Source organism: Pecten maximus, chromosome 5 (genome assembly GCF_902652985.1).
Source record: "Pecten maximus chromosome 5, xPecMax1.1, whole genome shotgun sequence".
Lineage (NCBI taxonomy): Eukaryota > Metazoa > Mollusca > Bivalvia > Pectinida > Pectinidae > Pecten > Pecten maximus.
Genome location: NC_047019.1, coordinates 6995621 through 7017048, shown reverse-complemented (window position 1 = coordinate 7017048; position 21428 = coordinate 6995621). Strand labels below are relative to the sequence as shown.

Here is a 21428-nt window from a genome sequence, read left to right as displayed (position 1 = left end):
CGACAGGTAGCGTTACTGGTCAAGATGAAGTATGTGATTGGTCAATGTAGCGGTAGATGCAAAATGCAGATATACAGTTAAAAACGAAACAAAATTAAGATTTAATGCAAGCTGAATAAGTGGATGTATCTTTTCAAATGACACATTAATAAAATATATTCCTGATTCAAATGCAGTCTTATTATCACCAAAAATGATTCAAACTGATATAATTTTGTTATCCGTGCTGAAACACATTAATTCGTTAATTTATTTCACCAGCAGTTTTACATTATAACCACCAGCATTAAAACTATGCCGTTTATCTTTTTTAAAGATATTTCTTGTTTTGTTTCGATTGTGAGTTAGATATACGACTTCGTTTTAACGTGGGCATTCTCTGTTGGTTTTTGGTCCATTTATGTTTGTTTCCTTTCCCTATAGATTTCGTCTTTGAAATTGTCCATATCTTTGTTAAATCTGAAGATCTTGCTTCAAAATCATCAAAATATCCTACAATGGAGCTTACGATTTGTTGTGCTCTTGTAAACTATACAACACACTTCTGCGATCTGGTATGTCATTTTACAATGATTTTTATTTTTTTATTCTTTAATTTTCATTTATTTATCTATTTGTTTATTTTGCATGATATTGATAAAAAGTAAAACATACGGTGTTTTAGTGTGTGATGAGGGCGTCAAGGGTATGTGTGCCGTTAAACCCTCTTGTAGAATGAATATTGTAGGTATAGGGGCCGCGGTGGTCGAGTAGTTAAGGTGTCCCGACACTTTATCACTAGCCCTCCACCTCTGGATGGCGAGTTAGAAACCCAAGTGGGGCAGTTGTCAGGTGCTTTTTTCTCCGGGTACTCCGGCTTTCCTCCACCTCCAAAACCTGGCACGTCCTTAAATGACCCTGGCTGTTAATAGGACATTAAACAAAAACAAACAAACAAATTATAGATATCCTTTGTAGTAGCTATGTGTTTGTATGCATCTTGGCTTTTTTTTCACGACCCTTACGATCATCACGCTTGCAAGAGTTCTCTCCAGATCGATTCGATCCCAAAACCCTCCCACCATGCTTACCGGAAATTGTTGCTTCGCTAAAATCGCGGTCAGGCCAGAATTTCTCTCATGGACCTTGATCTCGCGCGCAAAGTCGGACAGTAACAGAACGCAATTCGTCGTAGCGCCGCGCTGATCATGATTAAACGCGACGAAACGGCTACTATACATTGGTGCTATCTGTGTGGCGCAGCCGATGTTCCGTAGAGGATAAGTGAGTTTGCACGAGCAACCTGAGCAAGGACACTGACCAGCCCGACGGAATATATATTTTACTGGGAATAAGGGCACGGAAACCACACAGACTGTTGTAGGTATTACTTTTTTGGAATCGCTAGCCATTTTAATGTTTATCGTTGAATATTGTTTGTTCAATGGATCTATACCTAGCTTGGAATGTTGCTTTCCCAGTATGGTAATTCCAGCGAGCGCTCCAATCATGCATATCGTCACGTGATTTGTGATCGTTTTATATGAATTGGCTTACAAATATAAGCACGCATGTTAGATATTTGGAAGGTATTTAGGTGGCTTGCATATTTTATATGGAATTTTAAAACTTCACTGCTAGTCAAATTTCATTGTATGGAAGCCCATCGGGAGCGTACGGTTAGATTTTTGTAAAACTTTGTTAAGACGTGGATCAGAACTTTGACGGGTTAAAATGTTTCTACATTATATAAAGTCTTATTGGTAGATTTTAAAATTTAATTTGGGAATAATTATACTCTAAATATTTTCCCGAAAACCATGTCTGTGTGTGAAACAAGGCAGATAACCGATTTTCCAGGGAGAATCGTACGTACGTCATGATATGGACAGATTTCTTGAACCATCCAGCGTGTCTCTTTCCTGTATCCAGTCTATATATATCAACGCTGTCATCCCATACTCAACGTATTCCTGAACTCCAGGGGCCGCGGTGGCCGAGTGGTTAAGGTGTACCGCCCCTTTATCACTAGCCCTCCACCTCTGGGTTGCGAGTTCGAAACCTACGTGGGGCAGTTGCCAGGTACTGACCGTAGGCCGGTGGTTTTTCTCCGGGTACTCCGGCTTTCCTCCACCTCCAAAACCTGGCACGTCCTTAAATGACCCTGGCTGTTTTAAAATAGGACGTTAAACAAAAACAAACAAACAAACAATCATGAACTCCATAGGATGGTCTGTGTATAGATGTTGCGAATTATATGGAAAATGTCCGAGTGTGATATGTGTATATTTTGCTTTGTGATGTGTATATATATAGTCTTAATCCATGTAGTTCTACATAATTCCAAATTGATATTACTGTTAAAACAGCTGTTTTCTTTTACACGATTTATAAGTGTGTATCTTTGTATTATGACGTCTTCAATCTGTGTTTGTTTTAAACCCTTTGTTTCACCTGAAGAGCTTGCTCTGAAAACAGGTGAAAGCGCTAGTGATTTAATGGTTTATGTTTTTATTATTACTAGATGCTGCTTTGTTGAACTTGATTTTTCCTCCTACCTCGCATGTCTCACGTTACGCCGTGGGAGTCGTGACAAAACGTGACAAATCATGACAAAATGCGCGTGAACCGTAAGTTATCGTGACAAAATACGCGCACTCAAGGCGACAGAACGTGATCACTACAGACCACCTCAAAGTTTCGTTACCGCCTGTTCCGTGCTGACGTCACACGTTGTCGCGTTCATCCCAATTTACTACAGTCTGCTAGCTTTCTCATCCCCTGATCCGGTGTCCATGACAACAAAGGCATGTCACGTTTGTCCACCTCAACCCTCGCGTTGCCTCACGTCCAGCCTGAATTGTCCAGGGTAGGATGATGCCGTGGGCGCTGGGAACACGGCTGAATCCTTCAGATACATACATATATACGCATAACGCGGGCCAGGTGTAAAGATCAATCAAGTTTAACCAAGTTAATGAAGGTCTAAGTTTCGGTGGTCAAAGACCGGAAGAGCTCGTGCCATTGTGTCTGTCCGTCTGTGGGCTAAAGACCGGAAGAGCTCGTACCATTATGTCTGTCCGTCTGTGAAAAATTCTAATTATCACTTGTACTCCTGATAGATGGATGGCGGTAAAGAGACACGAATTCAACGATTGGGTAGCTATAATAGGACATGGACCAAAGTTGGTCCTAAATCAAAAGTTAATTCACAATTGAGAAATTAGTCTTGAAAACTTTGTTACTGCGTCATCTCAAGAACAGAGAAATATGCTTCTACCTTATATGGAATGAATTATGACGTCATCAAGCATTTTTATCTGTGACGTCATAATATAGTTCGTATCTATGCACAGCTGATTGCCGCTTGACTATCACACGCATAAACATAGATCTACTGAACATTCAAGTACGAGAAAATGGGTTGTAATAACTCGAAACGAGAGGGAAATACGGAACAAAGGTCGTTTACGTTATGTTGGAGGAGACGGAACAAGGTAATTTCAAATGTTCTTCTTAAGTAAACAAAAATGTACAATCGTACTCCTGTAGCATCGTGCGTTTGCTTTCTGAGCTACCAAATATAAACCATATTTTATTATTTTCCCCTGATAGGTCGCGTCCATCAATGTTCCCGTAGCAGACAAAGCCGGGCCATCGCACGACTCTGATAGTGACAACACCACCCGTAAAACTGAGCAGACGGTGTTGATGCAGCTAAAGGAGGAGGGAATAGTCCCAAGGAAGGGAGATGGGGGCGTGGCCTTCGTTGTGGAGTTTGAAGATTCCGAATCTGACGATTTGACATCTCTTGCTCTCCCCGGTACTCTCGGATACAGAAGGAAATACCCCCAGTACGCCACACACTCCTGGGAGGCATGCCGAGCTGTGATCTACGGACCTCCACGTCGTCTTCCTCCGTTAGACAGGGCAGCTATTGACGTCAAACAGGCAAAGGCAAAAAGGAACCGAGAAAGGAAGAGGGCCGAACGGAAAGCCAAATGGGCCAGAAGCTACGCAAGAGTTGAAGCAACAATGCAGAAGACAGGCGATAAATAAAATCCTAAATTTGTTATCATTTCTCCAACATTGTTATCATTTTCTATTTATATTAAAACATTATAACTGGTATATCATATTTCAGGTTTTTGTTTTATTTTACATTATATAATATAATTACAGCGATCGTCTTGCTACTTCAATGGAATAATCACTGTCTTGGTTGGAGTTTCAAAATGGCCTAAGAACCAAATAAAATAGCTTTAGGTACTGTTGGTAGCCTCCGTAGTCCTACGTTTACAAATAGATATTTAAGTCCAAACATAGGACCATTCTTGTGCCAAAATTGAAACAAATATGTATCGTTTTTTTGTGGGGGGAAATGCTACAGTATAAATTCTTCTTATTATTTTTTTTGAAAACTAAACATAAACATGCTGATACTTAGTTACATGCTACATAATATGATATATGCTAAGCAAGAAGTTACAATTTTGAATAATTAGAAAAGATATGTACCATCAAGTATGACATTCGCCCGCTTACCAAAAAATACTTCGGAGAACACTTGTGCTTCAGAATGTTTTCTCTTGTAACATGATCCAATGAACAATAGTTATGTCTAATGCTTTTAATATGAAATGTTTTCGATATACTGGAAGCTAACACGTTACAAAGAGTTGAGGTTCACTTTTTGTAAGCTTCGAGTTGCGAGTTGCAAAATGCTAGTTGCGAGTTACAAAATGCAATTACTTTGTTTTCATTACAAAAATGTTGGTCTTTAAAACATACAACCCCCGCACTTTGTAACTCGCAACTCGCATTTTGCAACTCGCAACTCGCAACTCGTATTTTGTAATTCGCAACTCGTACTTTGTAACTCGCAACTCGAAGAAAAGAAACCCTCGAGTTGAACACTGTTTCCAGGATATGTCCGTCTTCATTTTTACCCAGAACAACAGCAGTGCATCATCGTGGTTTGGAGTGAACAACGTGAACGAATTTCTAGAAACGTTGTTCTTGTCAAGCTTGTCCAGGGAGAAGCGCAGAGTAAATGAAGACTTCTGCATTAATAGCATATTTGATATTTCCAAAAGATCATTGATGATATCCTTTGATCTGGACGGTAGCCGAGAGGTCAACATTTCTCTTTCATCAGTGCGAATTTAAACGTAAAGATTAAGATCTTTCCCTGCGAGAGGATGTGAACAAATACGTGAGGACCAAGGACACCACAGTTTGTGACGATAGATGAGTCGGTGTTTTGCGCACTTAGGCAAAATGGTCAAGTTTTGATTGAAACTCCTCTTACATAGTGTGCATTTGGCGTGGGAAGACTGGTCATAAAAATGTCTTCTATGGATTATTATGGGATGTTCAACCACGTATCATCACCAACGTTTTTATCTTCAGGTTGCGGCTTTCGTTTCTGATAATTCTTGAAACACTTCGCACGCATGCTAATCTCTCAATCGTCAATAAAGTTATTGTCATCTGCCTTTGAAACATCAAGCAACCTATTGTGCTTGGGAATTCTAATGTTTCTAGCAGATTTCTTGGTTTTAATTTCTCCCCTGAAGACAACTTCACAATCCGCACCTACACACCTATCTCTCATTGTGAGAACGGTACTTCACTAGGTGTTGAATGTGTCCGTCAGATGTGATTTTGTAAATTGGATAAAAGCTCTTTAATATAATATCCTCCGTCGTGGACATGGAAGCTACAATTTGTATTTACTTGAAGAAAATTAAAAAAGTAATTTCAAAAGAACAATGATATAAGGGTAAATGGAGAATATTGTTACAAGATTTTTTAGTCATTATAGGTCATGTAATATATCGTATTTAACGTCCTAATTATAATTAACAGCGATGGTTAGTTAAGGGCGTGGCCTAAACGTGTCAACATTACTTGTGTGCGTTCTACGGGTTGTTATGAGTAAGGAAACGCATATTTTTGTCCTGCTGAAGTTAAAGATTATAAAACAATATCAACCTATCACATCTGCAGCTACACAATCTGGTCCATACCTCGAGCTCTGTTTGCGCCAAAATTATAAAATATAAAATACCAACCAATATAAATGGCTGTAAAATCTTGGCATACCACTTGATGAAAGGGGCAGGCGTTTATTATTAACAATAATATTACATATATTTTAGAATTAAACATAATTTTTAGCAAAGGTGAGCGAGAACTACGCCATACTGGCCCTAATTAAAGGGAGCCAGGCGCCACTATATGTGCATTAAGGTTTGGAGTGTAACAGGGTGGTCTGTTATGTCCACTATCGTTCAACAAGTCATTGGAGGTGACACACATCAAAGCCAAAAATCAACATTTTGCACAAATTGTTAAAAGTTTTGATCTTAGGGTAGGATTAGGGTAAGTTATATAGCTCTCTATATGCTATTTAATATTGAATGAACTTAATGTGGAAGACATTCAATTGTCATTTGTTCACAAAAAAGATGACTCTTTTTACCTACAGAAAGCTTTAAAAAAATATTATCGGTGGTATAATTTTGTTTTAGTATTTAGTTTTTGGTTTTTGGTTAAAACTTTCCTTTCATTGAAATAAATATTTTCTATCTGTTTTGTGACAGTCTGCGTTCTTAGTTTAGTAATTTAGTTACGTAATAAGTTAGTTAGGCAAGTGCATCATCGATTAATTTGGGTTAAATGCATAGCAAAGGAAACCAACTTTGATGTAGAAAAAAACCACAAATGTATCGGCGAGCCACCACTATGGGAAAGTACCATTGCTGGAAACTCTACCGCGTAAAACAGTAGCCATGTTTTTCTATCTCGTCTGCTTTCCACTAAATTGCTGTTCATTTTCATTTGTTAATTACCGTAGAATGTTTTAAATGACTGACCTTATATCCGATGTATTTAGGAACAGTATTTATATACTGAAACGGAAACGGTACATTAACATGACGGCACATGCGGAAGGTTATAAAAACAAGTATACCCCTCAAGCTCACCACTGGCGGATTTAAGGAGGGGGGTGGGTGGGTGATGGACTTATACACGTGCTAGGCACCTATGACTATGTTCAGACATCCATGCCACTGGTGAGCTTTCGCAATCATTGATTGCACTTGTTTTGTGGTACAGAACTATCACTTCACGGTTTCTCTACAACTTAAGCTGCTGATAAGGGTTCTACAGTTAAGTATTCTGGCTCATGAAATTCAAAATCATGCACTATCTTCTTCTTGGGTCTTGCTTAACAGGGCACCCTATGATGTTACCATGGTTACGACAGTATGGCGTGGTCCTTCTTCCTTATCTGTTTTATTTCTTCCTCTGCAGATGACTTGTACTGCATCAGAGGGTTGTTGGTGGCTACCGAGCAGTGTGTGGCTTATCCTCCTCTGCCTATAACAGTTTTGATTAGTTGGTATTTATAGAATATCGGTCTATCAATTCCTTTTTGTTTTAATTAGATCCTGTTTCTTATCATGTTTCTTATTATTCAATTGGCCAGGTAAACTACTTCCCCAAAGTATTTCTTATAAAATCATTTTAAGTATGAAAATACCCAACCAAGGAGACTGCTCACCCTCTCTTCGCTTATCTCCCTTTCCCTGAACTTATCCGAAATATTAAGAAGGTGACGTCACAAGTTGGTGGTGTATCTGTGGAATCTTTTCACAAAATCTATTTTACAGAACTTGTTTGTCATATGGGCCAAATACATTTGAGTACCATAGCTTTTGTAGTTGGCCAAGTACAATGTACTGGACAGTGGTATTTGTTTCTAGTGTAAAAAATTGGTTTGACAAAGCAGTATATAACATAACAATGTAGATTTGAGCAAAAATGATTTTCAGTGGAAGACCGTACCAGTTTTTTTAATATGATTGTAACTAGAGGAACCATATCATAGGGGCTTGATCCCCCAAGATCACTTATAATTGACAAATATACATACATGGTTTCATCCTGGGGCATAGGTGTGTGCCAAGTCCCTGTGAACCATACAAGTTGGATATTTTCAAAATGGTACGCACATCAAATCTGCTCACATGTAGTCAATGTGAAAAAAAAAAGAAACAAAAAAAAAAAAAAAAAAAACAGAAAAAGACTGAACACTTCTTTAGAACTTATAATTTATTAAGGAAACAAATTAATTTCATAAATTATAATAAAACAACAGTTACCAGCACCGAGTTAGAGTTACACAACAATATACTGGTATATATGTACGCATTTCATTTTTGCGGGGGAGGAAGGGGGATATGTATTTATACAGTGGAGGATACAATATCAGTAATAACTTTAAAATATCACATTAAAAATATTATAATATGAATTTCAAATCCCACCCACTTGACACATCATTATTGAACTAACCATAAAAATTCTACAAATGCTCTGGAATTGGTCTTAGATTAGGTGTCAGATGACTAACAAAGACATCTTTTTCATTACTGCTACCTATAACATGATAGTGTTATTTCTGTAAAGATTTCTACCACAGGGGCTTGGCACATTCCCATGTCCCAGAATAAAATACTGCATCTAACCCCCTGATTAAATATTTCATTCTGGGTGTTAGGAATGTGTCAAGCTCCTGTGATATTGACTGTAAAATCATTTTTATGGTGACATTTCTGTTAAGATTTCTACAACAGGGGCTTGACACCGTGAATGAATATTTCATTTTGGGCCATGGGGACGTGTCAAGCCCCTAGGATTTCTACAGCAAAATCATCCTTAAAATGAGATTTCTTTAACTTGTTCTGGTCAACAGGTTAGACTTCAGATCAATGATAAGTTTGTACAAAACTTCTAAACATTCTTCACTCCATGAAAGCCCCGGATAAAAAGTGTATCATCCAGTCCAAAAGATTTTGAATCAAAACTTCAACAAAATCAAAAGCAGAGCGATAATTTAGGACAGTCATCATTTACAGAAAAAAAAAGAAAAAAAAAAAGAGAAAAATTTATACTTATATGATTTCAAACAAATAAGCACAGAATTATTGTGTACGAAAATACATAATTACTGAGTAAGAAATAGAAATAATATTTCGCATGCCTTCAAACAATAAAATTGAGTTCATGACGCCAACAAAACAGAAACAATCCAGGGTAGTAATTGCACTATTTTTATACCTACAATTCTTATCAAAATGGTAGGGTTATATATTAAACATTCTCACCTCAGTAAGGCTAAAATCAGTTAATAATACTGCAAGCATTACAGATAGGTCACTCACTGTCTAAAATGCTCATGTTACATGTTCATGGAAATTTAATGTGTAAAATTGACTCTTGTGTTAATCTGAAAATATTTAATTTTCCAGAAAAAATATCTGGACAAACCTTATCTTCCAGATTAGTGAAGTAATGATTCTGATCTTAAAGTAACATGGATCATACAGAACAAAATTCAAGCACTTTTCCAGCAGTGACCCAAATCTGGGAAACAAATTTTCTGACATATAAATGAATTAATCAATGTCATTTGGTGTTACACTGTATATATCAATGTCATCACAGAAAGTTGAAGAAGTCGGAGTGGTTTTTCAGTCTGGGAGAATCACTCGAAATGTTAGGTTGATTCTCGGATCTCTGTCATGGTATTCTCTCGGTATTCGATGCTGAAAAAAAAACATCAGAAAATCTTGATGTAAAATGTTTATAAGGTTAATTTTAACATTGGTGAAAGCATCTTTGGTATCCAAGGGTGTTCAATATGATATTCTCCTTTTCAAAAAAGGAGAGTAATTGTATTGAGTACCCTTGGATAGCAAAGACGAGATGAAATGGACCTGTTTTGCTAAACAGTTATTTAATGTTTAAAACTGAAATGGTGTCAATAATTGATTTTATTATTCATTAATGAAGCCTTTAAAAATTGATATTCATTAAAAAGAGATTCCCTCCAGTGGCCACACTAAACAGATTCCCTACAGTGGCCACACTAAACAGATTCCCTACAGTGGCCACACTAAACAACAGATTCCCTACAGTGGCCACACTAAACAGGTTCCCTACAGTGGCCACACTAAACAGATTCCCTACAGTGGCCACACTAAACAGAGTCCCTACAGTGGCCACACTAAACAGTAGATTCCCTACAGTGGCCACACTAAACAACAGATTCCCTACAGTGGCCACACTAAACAGTAGATTCTCTACAGTGGCCACACTAAACAGGAGATTCTCTACAGTGGCCACACTAAACAGTAGATTCCCTACAGTGGCCACACTAAACAGTAGATTCCCTACAGTGGCCACACTAAACAGGAGATTCCCTACAGTGGCCACCACAAGCAGGGATTCCCTACAGTGGCCACACTAAACAGACTACCTTCAGTGGCCACACTAAACAGGAGATTCCCTACAGTGGCCACCACAAGCAGGGATTCCCTACAGTGGCCACACTAAACAGACTACCTTCAGTGGCCACACTAAACAGGAAATTCCCTACAGTGGCCACACTAAACAGCAGATTTCCTCCAGTGGCCACAATAGACAGTAGATTCCCTACAGCGGCCACAATAAACAGGAGATTCCCTACAGTGGCCACACTAAACAGGAGATTCCCTTCAGTGGCCACACTAAACAACATATTCCTTACAGTGGCCACACTAAACAGTAGATTCCCTACAGTGGCCACACTAAACAGTAGATTCTCTACAGTGGCCACACTAAACAGGAGATTCTCTACAGTGGCCACACTAAACAGGAGATTCTCTACAGTGGCCACACTAAACAGGAGATTCTCTACAGTGGCCACACTAAACAGGAGATTCTCTACAGTGGCCACACTAAACAGTAGATTTCCTACAGTGGCCACACTAAACAACAGATTCCCTACAGTGGCCACACTAAACAGTAGATTCTCTACAGTGGCCACACTAAACAGTAGATTCTCTACAGTGGCCACACTAAACAGTAGATTCTCTACAGTGGCCACACTAAACAACAGATTCCCTACAGTGGCCACACTAAACAACAGATTCCCTACAGTGGCCACACTAAACAGTAGATTCTCTACAGTGGCCACACTAAACAACAGATTCCCTACAGTGGCCACACTAAACAACAGATTCCCTACAGTGGCCACACTAAACAGGAGATTCTCTACAGTGGCCACACTAAACAGTAGATTTCCTACAGTGACCACACTAAACAACAGATTCCCTACAGTGGCCACACTAAACAACAGATTCCCTACAGTGGCCACACTAAACAACAGATTCCCTACAGTGGCCACACTAAACAACAGATTCCCTACAGTGGCCACACTAAACAACAGATTCCCTACAGTGGCCACACTAAACAGTAGATTTCCTACAGTGGCCACACTAAACAACAGATTCCCTACAGTGGCCACACTAAACAGGAGATTCTCTACAGTGGCCACACTAAACAGTAGATTTCCTACAGTGACCACACTAAACAACAGATTCCCTACAGTGGCCACACTAAACAACAGGTTCCCTACAGTGGCCACACTAAACAGTAGATTTCCTACAGTGGCCACACTAAACAACATATTCCCTACAGTGGCCACACTAAACAGTAGATTCTCTACAGTGGCCACACTAAACAGTAGATTCTCTACAGTGGCCACACTAAACAGTAGATTCCCTACAGTGGCCACACTAAACAGTAGATTCCCTACAGTGGCCACACTAAACAACATATTCCCTACAGTGGCCACACTAAACAGTAGATTCCCTACAGTGGCCACACACTAAACAACAGATTCCCTACAGCGGCACACTAGACAGCAGATTCCCTACAGCGGCACACTAGACAGCAGATTCCCTACAATAACCACACTAAACAGCAGATTCCCTACAATGGCCACACTAAACAACAGATTCCCTACAATGGCCACACTAAACAACAGATTCCCTACAATGGCCACACTAAACAACAGATTCCCTCCAGCGGCCACAATAAACAGATAGGTTCTACATGTATACAATGTACCTGCCAGTCTTCCTGGGCACTGCCTTCCATGATCAGTAGTGAACCGTGTGTGAGGGGAATAGATACTTGCTCACTATTGGAGTAATCAATCCCAGTTTCCTGTGTTAATGATAAGTTTTTATAGAAATTTCTTAGTGAAATCTTTCTGAATTTACCTGCAAAACATTTTTACTAAAAAGACTAGAAACATTTTATTTTCGAATCAAAAGTAATAAGTACTCTTTGTCTTTAAATCTTTCACTGTGCAATCTTAAATGTGTCTAAATACATGATCACATTATCATTTACAATATTTTTTTTTATATAATCCAAGAAATCTTAGTCATATTCATAATAAGTCATGGTGTTAACCCCCCCCCCCAAAAAAAGAAGATCTTACATTAACACTGAACTGCTACCACTCAAATGTCACCATTGACACATATTCAGACTTACAGGTTTTTTCCGTAACTCAAAGTTTCGTGTGTCGCCGAATGAGAGTGAAGCTATGGTTGGCTGGGGCCCAAGTGACCGCTCATCATCCGAATGCCAGGCGACATGTTCATGGCCGTCTCTGTACAGGTTGGTTAGCACAGAATTAAATTGGAGGCCTAACACTGAGTCCAGCCTCTCCCTCAACATCAGCAATGTCGGGTCCCACTGACAATATATGTTAAATAAATATTACACAATAAAACAGTATAAGGTTCAAAGGGCCTGTAATTTATATGTTTTCTTTTATTTGAATAATGGATTTTTAAACATTGAATCAAATTTGACAAAGAAACATTGCTGTATGGTTGAAAAAATTGAATCTTGAAACAAAAAATACACTGAAAAATGCTGCTTATGTGTCATGTATAGAGAAAATAAGAGTTGTATGTGATGCATCTAGTCACAAATAGTTGTATGTCATATACTGAGTCACTAAGAGTTATGTGTCATGTAAAGAGCCACTTAGAGGTGTATGTCATGAACAGAACCACTTAGACTTGTATGGCGTGTATCAAGCCTCTAAAAGTTGTATGTCATGTTTTGAGTCACTAATAGTTGTATGTCATGTATTGAGCCACTAATAGTTGTATGTCATGTATTGGGCCACTAATAGTTGTATGTCATGTATTGAGCCACTAATAGTTGTATGTCATGTATTGAGCCACTAAAAGTTGTATGTCATGTATTGAGCCACTAAGAACAGTATGTCATGCATTAAAAACCTACTGTTTAAGTTTGTCACAAACATAATGATATGATGCATAATTACCTCTACACTGGCTGGGTGTGTAACCCCCGAGTAAGAATAGGGTAGATCACCGTACCAGGTGGTAAGTCTGGGCTGGAGGTAAGAGACACCATTCTTCACGTCTGATCTCTGTCGCCATGGTAAATCATGGAACAGACGGTTGTACAACTCATCTGCTTCCTTTGACTCGATAAACTCTGGGAAATATCTTAACCTATTAAAAAATTATTGTAATAAAACTATAAGCATTTATCAAATACCAGATAGGGAAGGTTATTATGTGGTGGGCGTGAATTTTCATTTGCCATTTTTTTTTAATTCAATGTATTAATCTTCAAATGATGTTTTTGTGCTGTTACAAAAAATAAAACATGACATCAGAGAACGATCTCCAAGAATTTGCATACACTCAGTGGATTAATCAGTTAACTACAGCAGAATAGTATCCTATTCATTTGGATGTGGAACCAATGTTCAATCTTAATGTTTGGCAGGTGTGTTATATTATTACCTTGAAACTCCAGAAGGCTCAGTGCTGATATCATAGACACCTGGTTTTCTGAAAATGAAAAAAAAAATGTAATGTAATGAATTGTGTAATGTACTCTGTAATCAAACTCTATGAATGACATTATAACAGGTTTAGACAGATGTCTGGATACTGTCTGTACTCAGGTGTTAAATTTCAGTCAAGACATCAGCACACATGTGTTGAATTAAAACTAGGGTCCCTTTAGTAAGTATAAATAACAAGAGAACAAATAGAACATAAAGGGATCTTTGTGTCCCAAATTGAATGATCTTTATTAGTTTTATGTAAAAAAAATCTCTATTTTTCCCTAATTTCCACTTTTATAAATCCAGCTAGTATTTCTCAGGAAATAATGATAACAAATCCAAATGTTAAAATCCAAGATGGCCAACAGTCAGCCATTTTGTTTTTCAGACCTGGCACAAAATTGAATGGGCACAACTTTGGACCAATGACAACCGACAGATCTTAGATAGAAAGCATGAGAATTATCCTTCCAGTATTAAATTACAGTAAAATTATTGTTTTTAGATGGACAGACCACAGACAAAGAGCTTATTGAATATTCCACCAATCCGATGATAGTAGTACTAGTGGGCTAAAAAACGATTGACTTGCTTCAGACAAAGACAGATGGGGTAGCTACACCTTTTTCCTCATCAGGGAAATGTCCTTTTATTTCTCCTTGAATTAAACAGAGAGGGTCATTTTGAGGCAGGGTCCTCTTGTAGTAGTTGGTGACTACCTCACTGAAAAACATACGGGATGCCTGTAGCATGCCCTCCAGAGCAATTAGGGTAAAGTGTTTTGCCCAAGGACACAACCACGGCAGCACATGCAGACAGGCCTGTTTCTCAGCTTCTGAGTTACAACAAACCCACAAAGGTAGAAAGCGTTGTACTATACCCCTCTGATCTTCACCTTGGATTATGTGGCCAGCGCTCTTACCTACTGAACTATCACAGCCCCCATCAGACGATTGTACATATATGGTATTCAAGTCCTTGGCGTTGATATAAAATAGCGTAACAGTTGTTTTATTCCATTGATACTTACGTAATTACTTTTTCTGCTGGCTTCTGTTTTAGCTCCTGGTTAAAAAAAAAGAAAATGAATCTTCCACTGAATAATATCAAATATGTCCAGTGTTTTACAGATTTTTTTTGGAGCTGGATATTTTACTTTTCTACCAATCTTGAAATGATTCATAATCTGCACTCTCTGATTATGGATGGTATCAAAGGGTTCAACATACAGTACAATACATCAACAAATTATTACCTAACACTTAATCCCATTATAAATAATTCACCCTCACAATCAATAATCTCATCTCCAATACAAGTCTTGTGGGATTATTTGAATTAAAGAGTTTTGGATTTAATGGGATTATTCTCTAGAAATACTTTAATAATTGATTTTTTTTATTAAACTGTTTATGATTCATTTAAAAAAAAATCATTAATGTTAATTTAAAATGTTTAATTACTTCAGCTAGCAAAATGTCTATTTTTTGTTGTGACGCCAACCGACGGCGCCCGTCATAAGTTTCTCATCGTGTTATCCTCTAACATTATTGTCTAGTATACATAATGTAACAGGAAAGGAGAAATGAAATGACCATAATTGGAAGTGGATTTGAAGTCAGGATCTCTGAACTCGATATAGCTAACGTTACTGTTGACAAAAATATAACCTACTTCCTCGGGTTCTTCAAAAACAAATTTCCTTTCTGTGGGTTGGTCTACTGTTTTACCCGTCCAAGCTGGACTAACACCTGCTTTCGGTTTATTTCTATCTGACTTAACATTCGTTGGAGCAGCCCAGCCTCCCTGGACACGGCTTCTTCTTTTTCGCTCAGGATTCATTTTTTGTTGATATTTTATCCACCGGATGTATCTAAGGGCGCCGCCATTGAGTTGGTTTATGGGAAATGTTATGTTTCGGATGTTTTGATGCAATCAATTGGTTTTGATGAAAAATCCCAAGGCATTCCGAAAGGTCGGTCTATTACTAAAGCTAGCTTGACTCAGTTGCGAAAATATACAATAAAAATAGCATTTACATTCATCATTGAAAACGAAAAATTTAAACGATATTGATCAGAAAAGTTTTTGTTATCTTTTTAGAAGCATCGATGTTCACCAATGAATCTGTTACCAAGATTTCAAAATATGCGTATTCTCGGTACGAAAAAAAGTGGGTCGAGGTAGGGGAAAGCGTACAATATTTCATAGCCAGCTATTTTGATCTTGGTCGTGTTCACGCTTCAAATGTCATCCCAATCGTCAACAAATTGGATGTGATTTAGATCTACGTAAAGGTAAATAGGCATAGGCCTATAATACATGTAATCCAACAATGATAAAATTTTCGGTAAATCCTAGAGCACATCACTTAGGTTAAATGTACTGTATACTTTATAGCGTAATGCTGTACCTACTCACTGTCACGGGTAGCCTACTTGACAATTATTCAAATAAATTCTTTTATTTACATTACCAAATTAATATATGAATAAGAGGAGAATAAATCGTTTTATAGCATATCAGATGATTTATTTTAAAAGTTTATAATATTTCAAAGCCACTTCGTGATTTGTTAATATCATAAATTTTTAAAATCAATAATCTTATTTGCCAATTTCTCTTCTAATAAGATCCCATCTGGAATACGCCTCAACCATTTGGTCCTGACCCCTCTATATCGAGGACAAAATCGCTGTAGAAAAAGTTCAGAGAACAACGTAAAACAGCTACATGTACCAAAAGATCTAGAGTTCCAACACTATCGGATAAGTCCTACTCAGTACGGTTGAGAACACTAGGTCTACCTTATACCCTAGAATATAGGAGAGAGAGCAGATCATATGATATCAATTCAGGTATATAATATCATCACTGGCATCGATAAGATGGAAAGAGTCGAACTTTTCCAATATTAATTGTGACTACAGTTCAAAAAGATCGAGGGCATTCCAAAAAACTATTCAAAAGGCCATACAAGAAGCAGCTAGAGCACCATAAATTTGTTCAATCATGATCACCTTGTCATCCAGCCTTGGAACAATCTGCCAGAAGAGGTAGTCTCAAATTTTTTGGGAAACGAACTATAAATTTAAACTGCTTTAAAGAGAGACTAGTAATCAAACACTGGAAAAACCATCCATGAAAATTCTCGCCATCATTCTGGTCTTAAACAAACTTTACTTACTCTACTGATTACAAATAATATAATTTTAGGCATGGCCTATGTGAGAGCGCAGCAATCCCAGTGCCCATGGAATTCGAGAAACAAGCACACATAATCTAGTCTACGTACTAGAATAGTAAATCCAACGAGCAGCAGACGACAACAAAAAAATTCGGAAGTCCTCTTTATTTTCTGTGCTATATTTGGTAAACTTGTATGCAACTCGAACGGACCGGGGCTGCACTCGTAAAACACCGGAAATATTTTCGTTGAAAATTATACCGTTACGTTTTGAATATAAAAAAAATAAGAAATTGTTCGAGATAAATTTTATTAACAAATTCTAACTAGTGTGAAGTCAAACATTTGCATATTTTTAAAATGTTGATATTTTGTTATCTCCCGAGAATGTGACTTTGAATACAGTCTTGCGCAACACTGGATCTTGTCGTGACTTCCTGTTTCCGGTTACTGAGAAAGTTTTTGAACTCTAAGTATATTGGGGGAAAAGGGGGGGTTTCCGAGACATCTCTACCATTAAGTTCGCTAAGCGAACGGGCTTCCCCCGTTCGAGCTGCGCTCTCTACTACAACTAATGACAGTTACTAAACCAATGTTGTACGTGGTATTGCGTTTAATATAAATATTTGAGGGCCCAACCCTAAAAATTGTGAAATGATTGATGAAAAATAATTTTAACTGTTTTTAATGAAAATTGCACTAAACATAGAACTTTAATGAAATACTCTGCACAACTGGAATATACAGTAAGTCGCAAAGTATTGAAAAAACTATTAATGCATCTCTATAAGCTTGAATAAGTTTCCAATGATGCCAATTCAGTGATACTCACCTGTAGCTTGTTATAGGTACACTGTATATATTAAATGAAAAATCATACTCTCGTCGTCAGGTACCTGTGGCTACTACATTTTGTAGCTATACATTTCTGTTATATTACAACAGTAGCTGGCAAAATACCGGTTATACATGTATTAGTGGAAAAGCCTTTGACACTTTCAACTGTCTTACAGTAGCTAATCTAAATTAGTGTAATGATGAAATATATAAATGTAATTGATTAGTGACATACATAATTATAATAAGACAGAATTACAAGTCCAGGGGAAAGGATCCTTAAAAGGGGCTAGACTGGCCACCAGACCCTAAGCCTTTTTGTTATAAATTGCCAAGCTAAATTCTAATACTAGATTATCTCCCCCTAGTTGGAATTTAGAATCAGACATATCCTATAGCTAGGGATCAAAATCATAAAGCTCAATTTTATTTATAATTTTAATATTCTAGAGACAGGGGGCCAGTCTAAGAAGGGGCTAGCTGTGTTGGAAAATATCTTTAAATATTTTTAATATCCAAAATTTATTTTTATATTACAGATGAAAAAACATTAGATGGGGTCTGAGCAGAGTACACAGCCTCCAGCTGGAGCCCCCGGGAGTAACATAAAGTCACAGAGAGATGAGGATATTCCTTATACCTCGTTTTCCATCAGTAAACCTATAGATGGAGGTACGCATATAGAACTATTTTTCCTGTTGTTGCATCTCAATCCTGATTATCTCCCTTTCTTTGTACATGTATACATACTATCAGTTATTAGTCCTCTACCGGTTTCCTTGCTGTCGTCTGTCCGTCTATCCCCTCAGCTTTCCTCACTTTTCTCAGCTATGCTTCAAGGTATGTTGTGAAAGTTGGTATGTATCTAAAGTATGAATAGTTTTAGATCAAGTTCAAGTTTCAGGGTTTTTGGGTTAAGGCCAATTCAAGGTCACTGTTACTATTTTCAGTGGGGGCCAGTAGGTGACATGTATTACTTTGAGAATGCTGGTTCTTTTACTTCTCTCACCTTTTGTGAAAATGTAATTCATGAAATGTAGAACCTAAATGCATTGCAAATGTGCATTTTACTGAAAGTAGGTCACTGTGACTTTGACCTGAAATTAAAAAGGTCAAATAAATGCAAAATTTGCATTAAACAGTTTTGTCTTGGTGGTCATATGGCATAGTGTTTACACACTGGGATAGCTCAGTTGGTTACAGTGCAGGCCATGAAACCTCAGGTGGAGATCCCAGGTGCATAGTTTGATGCAGTTTGTGTTTCTTGGGAACCTGAGATACTGGCCGGTCTGTGCTGTCGAGGTTGTGCCGTTGGCAAGACATTTACCCTAATTGCTCTGGATGGCATCTGATAGGCCTCTCTTATGTTGTTCAGTTAGGTAGTCACCAACTACTACAAGGAAACCCTGATACAAATTGACTTAAGTAGTTCATGGGGTGATAAACCCAACAAACAAACATCCTTGAAAACCTAGATAATATAATACACAATGATTTATGTGTTTCTAGAGCCAATGCGACACTCTCCCCGGAATGTAGGTGGTCGGCCGCGCTCCTCTACAAAAGATGGCAAAGAAGACACTCCTAAACATAAAATTGTAGTGGTAGCTGATGGTAATGTATCGCCTAAAGACAAAGACCCGGAGTTAACCAAGCTTGAAGCCATTCCTGTGTTCTATCCGATCATGCGAGGGTCACTAAATATACCCACAAGTTCTCGTGACCCGGACATTCTAGACAAACTGGACCATCAGCAAATTTTGTTACTGTGTATTCGCTACCAAGAACACCTCCGACAGTTGTCAGAAGCCGTTGCTTTTGATCAGAATGCTCTTTGTGTCCGGATCAAAGAGGTGAGTTCTCTCTGCTTATGATAGGGAATCTGAATCATTTCTTTTTTTAAATTTGTTTTGATCTCACCCTCCTGATCGAGTGAATTACAGGTACGCTATGGTGCGCATGTGATGTCCGTCTTTTTGTTGTCCATCCATCTAGCATAAGCATAAACTTTTCCTTTAAACAGCTTTTCATTAATCAATAGTCCCAGAGTCATATTTGGCTGAAATATTCCTTGGATAAGCCCCTCCCCTCAAAAAAATATTCAAGGTCACTTTACACAACTACTTCTGATCAACCTAAAGGCCTATTTAACTGATAAACTGATAGTGATAGGTTCCTATGGTAATGCCCAACAAAGTTTGCAAAGGAAAATGACCTTGGCTGATATTCATGGGATCATATTTGGATGGTAGATTTCTAGGATAAAGCATCAAAATGAAATTCTAATTATAAAGGCAATCATTTGCCCTGGGATGGAGGTCATAATTGTGAGAGCTAATTAGTACTACAGAAGATGACTTGCATACATGTCTGAATTCAAACTGTTATGTCACTAAAATTGTCTGAAAAAAACTTCATGCCTCAAATCTGATAATATTCATATTTTGGAGTAACTGTCATCTATGTAGATGAAGTTTTGTGATCGCCCCTTTTGTTCTTTCCATTGCAGATTGACTGTGCCATAAATATGCTTGTGAAGTTGATGTCTGACAGACAAAAGAAATACCACAAATATGCTGAACAGTTTACAAGAGCTTCCGAGACCCTGACTGTTCTGAACAGGGTCAAGGACTCTGTGGACAATATCATTCCTAAGATGGAACGACTCAATCAACTTCTGCCTGAAGGAGAACAGTTGGAACCCTTCAGTATATATATGAACACTCCAACCAATACAGCTCCCAGTAAATAGTATTTTCTTTGGGCTAGTCCATAACTCGGCCTGTATTTATTGTACATTTTTTTTGAATTTTTATCTTTGGCAGATCCAGGATCTCGTCAAGTAGGGATTTTTGATTTTGTTAAAAATTATTCATATTTCTAATACATTACACCGATTTAAGTTATGTTTGTGTTGGGGGTGAGGGATGGGGTTATACATGTACACATGAATGACCTTGACCTACTTTCAAGGTCAAATTTGGTCAAATGAATAATCATCGGAAAAAAAAAATCTAATATTTGTCCATTAACATGCTGGGATAACAGCTCTTGGCAGGCTTGTGAGTTTGTTGAATGAAATACCTTGACCTATCTACTTTCAAGGGCATGGACATCCTATGTTTCAAAATCTGTATTTAAGCATTTCAAAAATATTTTCTTAATTACCAATTCACAAGAGGCACAGAATCATGATATTGGGTTAATGAAATACTGGGATGAAACAGTACAAAGTGGTTTTTTTTTTCTCGAAATGAATAACCTTTAAATACATGTACTTTCAAGGTCACAGTCTTGTTAAAATCTGTAAAAATTACTACTGTACTTGTAAATCATGTGATCACAATCATTATCTCAAAGACTTGTACGTTGTATTCATTCCGGATTTTCTGTTGTACATTTGTGATGTGTCCTCTTTAGTTAATTGGGGTTGTTTACACATAATATCAACAGTTGTACTGTACATCTAAAAAAAAATTCCCAAATATTTATAGAAATATCTGAACAATACAAGAACAGATTAAATCAAAATTAAATGAACTGCGCTATTCATGTTTTGTTGTATTCGATGCAGAAGAAATTTAACACAAAATAGATTGTACAAATTGTACAAAAGTTTTGAACAGTTCCTGTAGTTTTATTAATTCAGTAAATGTCAAACTCAAATACAATAGAACT

General features: G+C 37.6%; 2 protein-coding genes across 2 annotated transcripts; one reads left to right on the top strand and one right to left on the bottom strand.

Moving 5' to 3' along the window:
• Positions 1 to 8083: 8083 nt before the first annotated feature.
• On the bottom strand, positions 8084 to 15643 carry LOC117326994 (alpha-ketoglutarate-dependent dioxygenase alkB homolog 3-like). Its single transcript, XM_033883803.1, has 7 exons — positions 15401 to 15643; positions 14757 to 14791; positions 13680 to 13727; positions 13190 to 13382; positions 12382 to 12585; positions 11947 to 12045; positions 8084 to 9599 (listed from the first exon to the last, which is right to left on the bottom strand). The coding sequence occupies exons 1-7, from the start codon at positions 15566 to 15568 to the stop codon at positions 9525 to 9527; spliced, it is 822 nt and encodes a 273-aa protein (XP_033739694.1). The 5' UTR covers positions 15569 to 15643; the 3' UTR covers positions 8084 to 9524.
• A 266-nt stretch (positions 15644 to 15909) lies between these two features.
• On the top strand, positions 15910 to 21290 carry LOC117326995 (BLOC-1-related complex subunit 5-like). Its single transcript, XM_033883804.1, has 4 exons — positions 15910 to 16023; positions 18290 to 18422; positions 19260 to 19603; positions 20260 to 21290. Exons 2-4 carry the CDS (start codon positions 18305 to 18307, stop codon positions 20500 to 20502), a joined length of 705 nt encoding a protein of 234 aa, XP_033739695.1. The 5' UTR covers positions 15910 to 16023; positions 18290 to 18304; the 3' UTR covers positions 20503 to 21290.
• The last annotated feature ends 138 nt before the right edge of the window (positions 21291 to 21428 follow it).